Genomic DNA, 14551 nt, shown 5'->3' on the forward strand with positions numbered 1-14551 from the left:
CTACACAACTGCACGAGCCTTTCAGTTCCAGATACATTGAGCAAGTATTTAGCGAATATTTATTATTAAAATGCAGAAAGAGAACGAAGAAAATGAGAAAACTGCTCAGATTAATATTACTGGAATTGAAAAAGAAGACGCCTCAACTGAAATAGTATCTTCAGATCATGAAGAAGAACTTTCTAGCAGCAGGAAAGTCAAAAAAGACCCTCCTGTTGTAGAAGAAGCCATCTGTGGTCCAGAACAGAGCAGTGGCCTCAAAAGCATCTCTAAACAACAGCTGTCACAGGGTCAGAGTGATATTTTTGAGATTGACAGCAGCAACAATAAAGGATTTCTGGGATTAAACATTGAGACCCCAAAGACAGAGTGTCCTGCACCGGAGGAGGAAGAAGGGTCAACTGTTGCAGCTACAAGCAACAAAAATGTCCCATACGAAGATTCCCTGCAGCTCCTGCAGGAGTTGAGCACCGAGCGAGACGAGGCCAGCCAACTAAACAGGCAGCTGCAGATGAAGCTGGCAGAATACTTCCACAACAGACCCATTGATGGAGGCCAGCTTGAGAGAGACAGGCCTGAAGAGGACCAGCTACAGGAGTATGAGAAGTACATCCAGACCCTATCTGAGTTAAAGCAGCAGTTCAGAACTGCTTCAGAGACAGCCCAGCAGCAGGCAGAGGAGCTGAGGTTACAGTCCCAGGAGAAGCTGGACAAGGTTGGTGTCTGTGGTTCAGTGTGCTAAAAAGGATTTGCCTCCTCACATATGTGAAAAAGTAAATGAAATTCACTGTTTCACCTCATCTTGATAGTTCTTTTTGATCCAGACCTGTAGAATCAAATTAGCTGTCTGACAGCATGAAGTAGGCTAAAAGATATTAAATTGCAACACATTAAGGCAATATTTGCATTTAGTTTGTAGGCCAAAGCCACTGCTGACCAAAAAGTACGCAAATTGTCACTTCACATTTTCCCAAAAACATATTTATTTGGGACAAGGTTCTTTGCACTAATGAGACAAAAGTGGAACTCTGGTTACATCCAGTGCAAAACTGACAGCATTTCAGAAGGACAAAAACATATCAAATTAATATTTAAACATGGTGATGGTAGTGTGATGGTCTGGAGCTGCTTCAGGATTTGTGCTACTTCCCGCATTTAATGGAACCACAAATTCAACTTTCTAGAGGAAGATCCTGACAGGAACATGTCCGGCCATCAGTTTCTGACCTTAAGCTCATTCACACTTAGGTTGTGCAGCAGAAGAATGATCCTAACCACACCAGCCAGTCCAGCTCTGTAAAAACAAAATGAAGGTTTTGGAGTGGCCTAGTCAAAATCTGAATTAAAATCCAGTTGGGATGTAGTGGCCTGACCTTAAACATTCTGTTCATACTCAAAAATCCCCCAATGTGGCAGAATTAAAACAATTCAGTAAAGAATAGTGGGATAAATATGACTCCACAGACATGTGAAACAGTGACTGTTCTCACAAATGTGACTGACGGCAGTTGTTGCTGCCACTGGTGGTGCAGCTGGTTAAGATAGTTGGGGGCCAATTAGTTTTCGTATAGTGCCCGGTTGGTTTGAATACCTTTTTTTTTAAATAAATGAAACAATGGTTAACTTGGTTATCTTTGTCTCATATTAAAATTAGTTTGATGATCATAAACATTTAAATGGCACAAAAAAAGCAACAACAGAAGAAGTCTGTAAGAGGCAAACATTTTTTTCTCTGCACTTAAACTCATCCACAAGGAAGCTTAACTGATTTAGAGCATGGAAAAACAATAAAAAGTGCTTTGACTGTGTTTTTATACTATTAACATAATGGTTAATAATATAATACTATATACTATAGTATATACTTTAATGTTGTCTCACACAGTAGGTATTAAATGTTTATAGAAATGAGATTAATGTCGGCTACTCCTATTTACTTTTACTTTGGGTTTTTTTTACAAAAGAGATAAAATATAATCATTTTGCTCTTATTTGTGAAAAAAACAGAATAGGAAAGCAAGCAGAATTTAGGGATAGTTCACTACATTGATTTTTATTGAAATGCTTTATCCTATTGAATCAGAATCAGCTTTATTGCCAAGTTCTTACATACAAACAAGGAATTTGACTCCGGTACACTTTGCTCTTTTGTTCTGTTTTTGCATTACAGAATATACATATTTACAATGTACAATATACACATATATAAATAAAAAGGTGCATTTGCAACATCTGTATGCTGTTGTTTTGTACTCTATTAAATGTTAAACAGAAAAACAGCCTGGGGGAAGAAACTGTCTCTGTGGCGGCTGGTTTTAGCGAACAGTGCTTTGTAGCGGCGCCTGAAGGTAAAACTCTAACGTTGAGCTGTGTGAGCTTCTGGTGGAGGATGTCTGGTATGATAGTGTTGAAGGCCGAGCTGAAGTCTACAAACAGGATCCTGGCGTACGTCCCTTGACGGTCGAGGTGTTGCAGGATGAAGTGTAGACCTAAGTTAACAGCATCATCTGCCGACCTGTTTGCTCGGTAAGTAAATAGCAGGGGGTCCAGCAGGGGGCCTGTGATGTCTTTCAGGTGCTTCAACACCAGCCGCTCAAAGGACTTCATGATCACAGACGTCAGGGCTACAGGCCTGTAGTCATTTAATCCTACGATGATGGGTTTCTTGGGAACCGGGATGATGGTGGATCGTTTGAGGCAGGAGGGGACCTCACATTTCTCCAGTGAATTGTTGAAGATCCTTGTGAAGATCGGAGCGAGTTGATGTGCGCAGGCTTTCAGACATGATGGGGAGACGTTATCACGTCCTCCAGCTTTCTTTGTTTTCAGGCGATGAAAGAGCGATGGAGATCTTTAGTGCAGGCAGAGGATCTGATGGTTGTTTTACGGGTCAAATTTGTTCCTGAATGGGATGTAGAGGGGATGATTTGAGGTGTGAATGGCTTCTTGTCATGTCTGCAGTAGAAGCCATTCAGACGGTTGGCCAGGAGACGACTCTGTGCAGTCTTTGTGTTAGTAGCTAGGCCTCAGGGATTCATCATTTTCCATGTATGTATATTTATAGACAACCTTGGTGAAGATGTGTTAAAATACCTTAAAATAAATTCAAGAAATTCAGTTTTTGTTTGCAGGAGCATAATCTCCCACAAAACATTTTACAGAAACCAACCCTTAATTTAAGTACGTTTATTCTTTAGGGAAAAAGTAAATCCCACACTAGGAAATCGTCTTTTTGAACAAAATCAACAAAGACAAAAATATTGGGACCTCTAACAATTCCTTAAATAAATGTTACTGAAGATTCATTTTTGAAACTTTTTATGCTTATCCAAATTTCTGGGAGCTTCTAAATAGTTACTAACAATTTTCTGTTTCACTGGGGTGTAAATATGAGATGACACAGAGACCAGTTTTAACCAACTGGTGGGTAGATAATAATACCATTAAAAAAAGCCTTTTCTGCCCTTTCATGTCAAACATAAATATGTAGAGGGTGCTATACTCTGCAGAGGCTTTGGTTGAAACCATCTGGTAACATGCCCTCTAGGTGGATTTGGTATAAAGTATAAATCTGTGGAAAATCACCATATTCCCACTGTTGAGTAAGGGGGAGGATCTCTGATACTATGGGACTGTTTTTCTTCCAAAGGCCGTGTGAACCTTGCATGGCATCCTGAACTACTTGGAGATTTTAAATAACTATCAGGTGGACTCTACGAGTAGATTGAAAATGGGCCTTTGAGCAGGTTTGTTGGAGATCCAAAACTCATGGTCCACGCAATACCGAAAATGTTTACCAGACGCAAAAACAGTCGTCTTCCAGTCCCCCAACATGAATTCTATAGAAAACCTGAGCTAAAGAGAAGACCCAGGAAACTGGATGATGTAGAGAGATTATACCATAAAGAACGAATACTGTGCCACTAGTGATTTTAGTGATAACATTCATTATTAGATTTTCCCCCCAATAAACAATCATGCTCAGATTAAAATTTGCATATTTGTAAATTTTGCAGTTTGTAATAATGCTACTGCAATGAAAGAGGAATGTGTTTTAAAGCTGTTTGCACATATTGTTGCACACATTGTTGCACGCCTTTACCAAAACTGCAAATAGATGTGGCCGGCACTGTAACCCAGAAATCCCTGACTGAGTGTTCAGCAGGTGCGGGTTTATCTCTGCCAGAGAAGCAGAGGAGGACGACACCAGCCACAAAGGGGGTCATTGTTGGTCTAACTCAGCTGTTTCCCAAATAGCTCTTGGTCAGAAGACCTTTAATGCAAACAAGCAGCTCGTGAGGCCCTTTTAGATATGAAAGTATGGATGATAGGTGGGTATGTGCAGAAAGCAATTTGACTTGCACATATAATAAATTAGGAATATGTTTGTAAAGTTTGCATAGAAATACGAGGAAATTTAGTTGAACCTTTGCTGCTTTATGCTGAATTTTTCTTTTTTTGTGATACCAGCAGGAAGGAAAGGCGAGGAGAACAGAAGAGTAGAACAGAGGAGAGAAGGAAAGACAGAAGAAAGGTTCAAAAGAGCAGGAGAGGATGAAAAGAACAACGTATTACACCAAAGGTTTAACATGGATGATGGGACAAAGAGAAAGGCATGCCACAGTTCTATTAAGCTATATAGCAATACTGACATATGAATCTTAGTGTTCTTAATAGACGCTGTATACCTGTAAGAACACTAGTTCCTAAATTCTCATTTTATTTACCAGAAGATATAGAAAACACTTCTTTTTATTGTACCGTATTTCTGTTTTTTCTGATCAAGTGAACCTTTACAGTTGGTTCAACATCATTTGGCCCCATCTTAATGATCATTCTGGGCACCATCTGTTAAATTTCACCACACCACACCTACACGGTCCAGCTGAACCAGGTTAGCTGACTCATTTGAGAAATAGAATGAATATAACTTCAAATTTCATTCTTTAATGGGTCAAAGAATATTTAAAGTCCAAATGTGTGTAGGATCTGCTGACTGATCTAGTGGCGCAAACTGCAAAACAAAACAGTAAATGAAGGTAATGCCATCATTTACAGGTACCCATTTAAAAAAATGTAAATATCATGAAAAAGTTCTACGTTTTTTTGTCACTCATTTCAGGAAGGGACACTCATATACAGGTCCTTCTCAAAATATTAGCATATTGTGATAAAGTTCATTATTTTCCATAATGTAATGATAGCAGATGGAAGCATGAAGTGCTCCAAAATCTCCTGATAGCTAGCTGCATTGACCCTGCCCTTGATAAAACACAGTGGACCAACACCAGCAGCTGACACGGCACCCCAGACCATCACTGACTGTGGGTACTTGACACTGGACTTCTGGCATTTTGGCATTTCTTTCTCCCCAGTCTTCCTCCAGACTCTGGCACCTTGATTTCCGAATGACATGCAGAATTTGCTTTCATCCGAAAAAAGTACTTTGGACCACTGAGCAACAGTCCAGTGCTGCTTCTCTGTAGCCCAGGTCAGGCGTTTCTGCCGCTGTTTCTGGTTCAAAAGTGGCTTGACCTGGGGAATGCGGCACCTGTAGCCCATTTCCTGCACACGCCTGTGCACGGTGGCTCTGGATGTTTCTACTCCAGACTCAGTCCACTGCTTCCGCAGGTCCCCCAAGGTCTGGAATCGGCCCTTCTCCACAATCTTCCTCAGGGTCCGGTCACCTCTTCTCGTTGTGCAGCGTTTTCTGCCACACTTTTTCCTTCCCACAGACTTCCCACTGAGGTGCCTTGATAAAGCACTCTGGGAACAGACTATTCGTTCAGAAATTTCTTTCTGTGTCTTATCCTCTTGCTTGAGGGTGTCAATAGTGGCCTTCTGGACAGCAGTCAGGTCGGCAGTCTTACCCATGATTGGGGTTTTGAGTGATGAACCAGGCTGGGAGTTTTAAAGGCCTCAGGAATCTTTTGCAGGTGTTTAGAGTTAACTCGTTGATTCAGATGATTAGGTTCATAGCTCGTTTAGAGACCCTTTTAATGATATGCTAATTTTGTGAGATAGGAATTTTGGGTTTTCATGAGCTGTATGCCAAAATCATCCGTATTAAGACAATAAAAGACCTGAAATATTTCAGTTAGTGTGCAATGAATCTAAAATATATGAATGTTAAATTTTCATCATGACATTATGGAAAATAATGAACTTTATCACAATATGCTAATATTTTGAGAAGGACCTGTAGATTGATTACACAGAGTGAAATATTTAAAGCATTTATTTATTGTAATCTTGATGATTATGGCTTGCAGACGAAAACCCAACATTCAGTGTTTTTAAAAATTTTAATATTGTAAAAAAGTTAAATATTGTACAGTCATGGTGTCACAGCGTAATCAGTTAATTAACTCAAAACACCTGCAGAGGTTTCCTGAACCTCCAAATGGTCTCTCGGTCTGGTTCAGTGTGCTATACAATCATGGGGACAACTTCTGACTGGACAGATGTCCAGAAGACACGCTCCATAAGGAGGGAAAGCCACAAAAATTCCTTGCTAAAGAAGCTGGTTGTTCACAGAGTGCTGAATCCAAGCATATTTACAGAAAGTTGAGTGGAAGGAAAAAGTACCACTATAGACACAGACAAATCCTACACATGGGCTATTAATGTCACAGTCCTCATGTCTAACCACTCCTGAACCAGAGACAACATCAGAAGCGTCTTACATGGGCTAAGGAGAAGAAATGACTGGACTGGTGCTCAGTGGTCCAAAGTCCTCTTTTCAGATCAACATAAAGTTTTAATTTAATTTGAAAATCAAGGCTTGAATTCCAGAGTGAAGTTTCCAGTCAGTAATGATTTGGGCTGCCATGTCATCTACTGGGGTTGGTCCACTGGGTTTTCTGAAGTACACAGTCAACTCAGCCATCCACCGGGACATTTTAGAAAACTTCATGCTTCTTTCCGCCGACAAGCTTTATGGATGGTGATTTAATTTTCTAGCATGACTTGGTACTGGTCCACACTGCCAAAGGTACCAACAGCTGGTTCAGTGACCATGGTGTTACTGGGCTTGATTGGTCAGCAAACTGTCCTGACCTGATTCCCAGAGACACCAGACCCAACAATGCAATGCTATCAAAGAAACCTGTGCTTCCATTACACATCAGCAGAACCACAGGCCGATCACCTCTGTGCCACAACGTATTCATGCAGTAATTCATGCAAAAGGAGCCCCAACCAAGTATTAAGTTCATAGAAATGAACATACTTTTCAGAAGCCTGACATTGTTTAAAATATTATTTTTTATTAATATTATTTAATAATGAAAGTTTCTGAGACACTAAATTTTGTGGTTTTCATTATCTGTAAGCCATAATCATCAAAATTACACTACCAGTGTGCTTCACTGAGTAACTGAAGGAACACTGACAATCATCGTGAACTGGATGACTGTATGTGGCTTACAAAACACTGATAATGTGAAACATCTGCTGCAGAAGTGCAGATTTTTATACTACATCAGTGAACTATAGACCATTTATTACATTTTTTTAATTGCTATATTCTTGACAACATATCTTGCCAGAGATCCTCCCGATTACAGTTAACATGTAATGTGCAATTAAAACCTGAACAGGGAGGAACTTCACTCTAAACATTCAATTGGAATAGTTATCTCTTCCTTTAGATTCCATCTACCATCGGCTATAATAAATATATAATATGGATATAATATAGATTATAATATGTAATTCCATCCATCTAGAAAATATTAAATGGTCTTTTATCAAACTTTGTGCTTACATGTGGAAAATCTCAACTCAAGTTTATGTAACAGGATTCCTAAACATGATCCATTTCAAAATTCCAAACTTTTTTAGATTAAAAATAGATATTTCTTATTATTTGAAAAAACATGCATTTTTCACATTAATACAGAATATTTAGATGTTGGTAATGATAAATTCCAATGCTTTAAAGACTAAATGTTTCAACATCCTGGCTATACCCATGGCAGGAAAAATAAATTCTTGATACATACTTGGAATGTAAAAGCCAATATAATATTGCATTCCAAGCAGTTTTTTGAGATATTAATATTGCTAACAATGAGAGCAATATTGACATACTTGCGATGTATTGTATATCCATACATCAGCTTCTAAAACAATAAATTATGAAATAACACAGAGGTGAAGTTGGCTTCCAATTGAGCATTGGGATAAAGGGCTAGATCGCCCTGTTTTAATATCTCTAACACTAAGAGTTGTCAAATAAGGACAGGATTATCCAATATGCACTTTTAAAACAGTGTGATCCATAAAATTCATAAATTATCGGTGTCAGTGCTCAAATAAAACCTTAATAAGATTGATGGATGGAGCTCATTTCCACACCATGGCTATCCAGGTTTTTTACAGTTGAATTTATTCCCAAACTGCGATATTTATCTTTCAGTTATGCGACATGACTTCTTGGACGTCTGCTACATTAATACTTCTAAAATATTTAACTTTTTCTAAGCAAATGTTGCCCACAGAAATTAGAATGGAATTTTCAGAACCTTTAAAAGGGATATATCATGCTTTTAAATCTTTCCGTGTCCTATTTAAATCATTCAGATGTGGTCTGTATAAAGTGGAACTGTAATGCTTTGGTTTGAATTTGTTGTTTTTGTAGCTCCTCAGATGTTCATTTTACTCATTTTGTAAGTTGCCTTATATTTAGATTTTTCCGCTTGCTGCTTTGGCATCCTTCAACTTGAACTACACAAATACTGCGAGAAAAAAAATGGCGGATTCGCTGGATTGGTTAGTTGGAAGTCCATGACCATCTTAAGAAGTTCCACAGAAAATACTGTGACGTAATAGAAAATGGAAAAATCTGAACAGACCGATCAAATATGACCCAAAAAGCATCTAAATATACCATCGCAGGATCTGGAGAGACTAAATTCAAATTTTCTAGACTTTCAGAGACCCCCAATACACAAAATATGTGTTTAAGAGGTAAAAATTTGGATTTTGCATGATATGTCCCCTTTAACACATTTTTGTTCTTTGAAAGCCAACTACTTCATCAAACTTTCTTCTGCAGGCAACATTTGACCTTTAAATGATTCATAGGTTGTCAGGCTGTTTTCAAGTGAAACAGCTTTTAGTTTTTTATGCCATTTTCTAAACTTGCAGGTTAAGTTTTCAGTTTTTTGTCAAGCCTCACGGTTTGCCTCCTCTCAACGGCCCATGTATTTAGTCCATCTTGTGAGTAACAGGTTGACAAAAACAGTTTTGCCTTCAAGCAGTCCTCGAGCCAAAACCGTACCTCCTTTTGCCTTTGTCTCCAGGACTGCCTGAGAGACCAAGCATTCCTCACAGATTCTGGTCCATGTTGACATGATAACATCTCACAGTTGCTGCAGATTCTTCGGCTGCATCTCCATGATGTGGATCTCCTAGCTACCACGTCCCAAAGGTGTTAGGTTTGATTGAGATCTGGTGATTTTAGAGGTCACTGGCCAGTAAACCTATTGTCATGTCCAGTAACACATTTGAGATGGCTCTAATGGATGTGTTTAGGCAAGGACTTAAGGAGATCAAGGACAACGCTACCCGTGATTACCCAAAGTCCTTAAAGGAGCTAGAGGATCTAGCTACCTGCATCTATCTCCGCCTCACTGAAAGGAGAAGGGAGAGAAGCCATGGGACGGCCCAAGCAGGATCTGCCAGAGGATCTGCTCCTCGTCTACTTGTGGGAATCAGCCCAGCACCTCCTGAGAAGTCATTGGATCCGGAACCTATGCAGCTGGGTCGCACTAAATTATCAGAGACTGAGCGCGTTCGTAGAAGACAACTGAATCTGTGTTTTTATTGTGGTGATAAGGGACACAAGATCACAGAATGTGTTAAAGGAGGTCAGAGAGGATCTCTGCTGAACAAAAGTTTCCACTCTCACTTCCTTGAGTTTTTTCCCAGCTAATCTTCTGGTCTCCTCCATTGCTCACCAGGTGTCAGTCTTCATTGACTCGGTGCTGACACAGTGTTCATAAGTCATATGCCAAGAAACTCAGCATCAAGCTTTGCCCAGCTCCTTCATCACACAACGTTTTTGCTTTGAATGGTCATCACTTATCCAATACAAATCAAGTTAGTGAGTGCGTCAGTCTAACTATTGGGGGAAATCATTGTGAAAAGATTACCTTCATTATCATTCAGCCCCTTCAGTTACCTATTGTGTTAGGGGCCTCCTGATTAAGGAGACACGACCCACAGATTGATTGGCAGAACGATACCATAATGGGTTGGTCAAAGACTTGTTCTGCTTCTTGTTTGCTTTTTTTGCCTGCTCTTCTCCTAAGCCAGTCAGTTTTATAGAGGAGACCTACCCAGATCTAGCTAAGGTTCCATCTGAATATCACAATCTGAAGGAGGTGTTCAATAAGTGCAGTGTCGAAGCTTCTCTAATTCAGTGACCAGTGGTGTGGAAGATTTTATCCTTCCGGATGCCGTGAGACACTCTGTCACCATGCTGGATCTGGAGAGAGATTAGGGACGCCACCCAGAATCATCCTCCCCCGGACTCATGCCCAGGAGATCGGTTGTTGTGCCAAACCACCTTATCCAGAAGGTACTGATGTTCTGCCATAAGTCATGGCTTTTCTGTCATCCTGGAATCAATAAAACATTACAGGTGGTCCAATCTCAGTTTTGGTGGCGTACCCTGATCAAAGATGTCAAGGAGTTCATCTTGTCTCGTCATCAATGCAACTAAGCCAAGTCTTCTAGACGCCCACCCTCAGGGTTGTTGCGACCACTACCCATCCCGTCACGCCCTTGGTCTCACCTGGCAATGGGCTTTGTCACAGGTTTGCCCTCATCTAATGGTCATACTGTTATCCTCACTATCATTGATTTTCAAAGATGGTCCATCTGGTTCCACTGCAAAAGCTCCCCTCAGCTAAGGAAATGGGAGAAATGTTGGCACGTGAAGTGTTCCGCCTCCACGGTCTCCCCACTAACATTGTCTTCGATAGAAGACCTCAGTTCATCTCCCGCTATTGGAAGGAGTTCTGCTCAATCTTGGGAGTCTTCATCAGCCTGTCTTCTGGCTTTCACCCTCAGTCTGATGGGCATTCGGAAAGGGCTAATCAAGAAGTTGAGACCAAGCTGCGCATTCTCTGCGATGCTGATCCCACTAAGTGGTCACACAACTTACCATGGGTGGAACATTCCATCAACTCTTTTCCTTCTAGCACCACTGGTCTGTCTCCTTTCTACGTCGTCCATGGATTCCAGCCACCGGTGTTCACCTTTCAAGAAAGGGAGGCCAAGGTTTTGTCTGCTCATGCTGCTGCCATGACATGCCAACACATATGGAGAAAAGCCAGAAGAACCATGACTGCAATGTCAAAAGTGCAAGCCAGAGCTGCTAATCGCCGCTACCGCATACCAAGTTGGACAGAAGGTTTGGCTCTCCACCAAAGATCTCCCCCTGCGATTGGAGAGTCAGAAGTTGGCACCTCGTTTTGTGGGCCATTCCCCATATCCAAAGTGGTGAACCCAGTGGCAGTCCGCCTCCAGTTACCCCACTCCACGAGAATCCACCCTACGTTCCATGTGTCCCAGGTCAAGCCCAAGTCATGTCCCAGCTGGAACTCTCCTCCGGGCCCCCTCTAGCCACCCGGCTCCTGGATGGCGAGCCTGTCAACACAGTGCATCACATTATTTGGTCTAGTAGAATAGGCTGGGTTTCCAGTATCTGGTGGACTTGGAAGGCTTGCCTGATCTGATCTCGTTTTTTGCCTCCCGGATTTCTCTGCTTTGCCTTGGAGACTGCCTGTATCTGCCTCCCCGTGCATGACTATATTTCTGTGCCCTGGACCACGATTCAAGCTTCTCTTTCGGATCCTGTTGCCTGAACCTGCTCTCCTGGCTCTGACCCTATTTCTGTCCCCTGACCACCACAACTTGCCTATCCACTAGGTTAATAAACCTGAGAGCGTGTGTGGCGCATTCCGGCTGTTGCCCTGCCAACACTCTAATGAGCCGAAATTCAGCTTTCTAATTCCTTTACGGATTCTAAAATGATCAGTGGCTTTATTTCTGAGTGTGCTACTATTGTCAGTTTTCTGCTCAGCCACTAACCTGTCTGTCTGCCCTCAGAGGTTCCTGAGTTGCCGCTGGTGGTTTCCTGCCAAACGTCATCCGGAGCCTTTTAATAAATCTTTTGAATCTAATCTGTTGTGTCCGACTGAAATGTTGGGTCCTCAGAACCTCTCATTACATTTAGGGCCTTCTCTGTAAACCAGAAACATGTTTCTAACTGAAAATCCCAGCAGCTCAACAGTTTTTGAAATGCTCAGTGCAGCCAACAACCATGAACTGTTCAAAGTCACTTAAATCCACTTTCTTCTTATGCTTAGTTTGAACTTCAATAAGTCATCTTCTCCAAGTGTAGATGCCTAACTGCACTGCGTTGCTGACGTGTGTAGGCTGATCTGCGTTTGTGTCAATAAGCTATTGAACATGTGTACTTAATAAAGCAACTGATATATATATATATATATATATATATATGTATATATATATATATATATATATATATATATATATATATATACATATATATATATATATATACATATATATATATATATATATATATATATATATATATATATATATATATATATATATATATATATATATATATATATATATATATATATATATATATATACAGTTTAACTATATATACAGTCTAACTATACCAATATGACAAAGGTAAACATGCTTTTAAAGACATTTAGATGGAAGAATTTTAAAATTGTTTTACCTCCTATTGTCTCTCAAGCTCACCTGTTCACATTTAGCTTCACCTTAACTGTATCTAAAATAGAATAGAAATATTCTTTATGGTCCCACAGTGGAGAAATTCATTCTAACACTTCATCTGCTGCTGTCAGTATGTTTGCTCTTCTATTTCTTTTTAAAAACCTTTGCTAATTTAATATTTTTGCTAGTTTTTACACTTCATCCAGTGTTTCTGCTGTATTTCAGCATCTTTAGCAATTTCTAACTTCTTCTGTGATTTCCAACTTTGTGTTCAGAAATTATAAAAAATATTTACTCCTATAGAGGTGACTGTGCATGTATCAGTGTTGCCAGTGGGATTGTTTCCCAATAAGGAAACTTTATGTTATTGTGGTAAAATATATCTTATGTGACTTTAGGTGGAAGAAGAATGGGAGGCATTCATGGTACTGAAGCAGGATGCTGCGGTGACAATGCTAAGCCGTCGCCTGGGGAAAGAACTCGCCCGGTCCAAAGTGCAGTCGGTCTTGGCAGCAGAGCAGCTCCGGCAGAATGAGCTGACAAAGCTCTGCCTGAAGCATTTCAAACTGAGATTCAAGATCCGCAGGCTGGAGAGTGAACTCCGTGACTGGAACAAGCATGGTGAGGACCCCGTGCAGGTCCAGTTTGAGCAGCTGCAAGCCAAAATGCTGGAGCAGAAGAAACAGGCCGAAAAGGAAAGTGAAGAATCACTAAAGCTGCAAAAGACGATCAGCGGCTGCTTGGAGGTGAGCTGATAAATGCATTGGTAAAACGTGTTAGAATGTGAGCCATTTACCTAATGTTAACCTGCTTTGTCAGGTCCTGTCAAACATAAAAGAGAAGCTACACTGGAGCCAGTTGGAGGTCCAGGCGAAGCGGCAGCAGCTAGCAGAGGTGGAGGTCATGATGGTGAAGAAGAGGGACCTCCTGATCCAAACTAAGCAGTCACGAAATAACCTACAGAGAGACAACCAGAGCCTGAAGGAGCGGTGTGGTCTCCTAGGAAACAAGGATCTGCTGTGGGATTTTGAGGAGACTGTGGATTCCTCTGAGCATTTAGAGAAGCATCTGGAGAATCTAAAGTCCAAGCAAGCTAAAATTACCTTCAGATACGGCAAGTGGAGACAAAAACTGGAGGAACCTTTAACAAACTAAGTCAAAAATTTTCTTTGATACTGATTATAGTGATTTTAGGTGTAGACCCTGAGCTATGAGTTTTATAAAAAAAATTTCTTCAGTTTTTTCCCTTCTTCCTCATGCCCTTCCTTTTTTTGCTTTCTTCTTTCTTTTTTCCCTCTTTCATTTATCCTTCCTTCATCCATCCTTTGACTTAATCCTTCATTCATACTTGTGCCATTCCTTCCTTTCTTCTTTCAATCCCCATATTCTTCTTTCCTTTCTTCCTTACTTTCTTTCCTCTCTTGTGTCCTTCTTTTCTTTTCTTTTGTCCACCTTTCCTTTCTTTCCTTCCATGGTTTTCCTTTGTTTTATGTAATTCATTTCTTCCTCATATTTGCACTCCTTTCTTGCGTCCTTCCATCTTTATTTCCTTCCTATATCTTGTCTTCCTTCCTCTCTCTATCTCCTGCATGGCCTTCCCTCTTTCCTTGTGCCTTTACATCTTTCCCCACTTTACATCTTTCCTTACTTCTTTTCTATTTCTTCCTCGTGTCCTACCTACATTTCTTACTTGTGTCCCTTCTAGCTTTCATTTCTTCTTTTTTTCTCCTATATGAAATAAAGAATAAAAAAATGA

General features: G+C 40.4%; 1 protein-coding gene across 1 annotated transcript; it reads left to right on the forward strand.

The window, feature by feature from the left end:
• Positions 1 to 50: 50 nt before the first annotated feature.
• Positions 51 to 14551, forward strand: ccdc96 (coiled-coil domain containing 96). The gene is made up of 3 exons (XM_047386794.1): positions 51 to 715; positions 13194 to 13541; positions 13615 to 14551. Exons 1-3 carry the CDS (start codon positions 71 to 73, stop codon positions 13948 to 13950), a joined length of 1329 nt encoding a protein of 442 aa, XP_047242750.1. The 5' UTR covers positions 51 to 70; the 3' UTR covers positions 13951 to 14551.

This window comes from Girardinichthys multiradiatus, chromosome 14 (genome assembly GCF_021462225.1).
Source record: "Girardinichthys multiradiatus isolate DD_20200921_A chromosome 14, DD_fGirMul_XY1, whole genome shotgun sequence".
Taxonomy (NCBI): domain Eukaryota; kingdom Metazoa; phylum Chordata; class Actinopteri; order Cyprinodontiformes; family Goodeidae; genus Girardinichthys; species Girardinichthys multiradiatus.

Bases quoted from the DNA above. Each gene is read 5' to 3' on its own strand.
- ccdc96 (XM_047386794.1), top strand. From the start codon at position 71: ATGCAGAAAGAGAACGAAGAAAATGAGAAAACTGCTCAGATTAATATT. The intron at 716-13,193 runs GTTGGTGTCTGT...ATGTGACTTTAG, and splicing joins CCCAGGAGAAGCTGGACAAG to GTGGAAGAAGAATGGGAGGC. The intron at 13,542-13,614 runs GTGAGCTGATAA...CTGCTTTGTCAG, and splicing joins CGATCAGCGGCTGCTTGGAG to GTCCTGTCAAACATAAAAGA.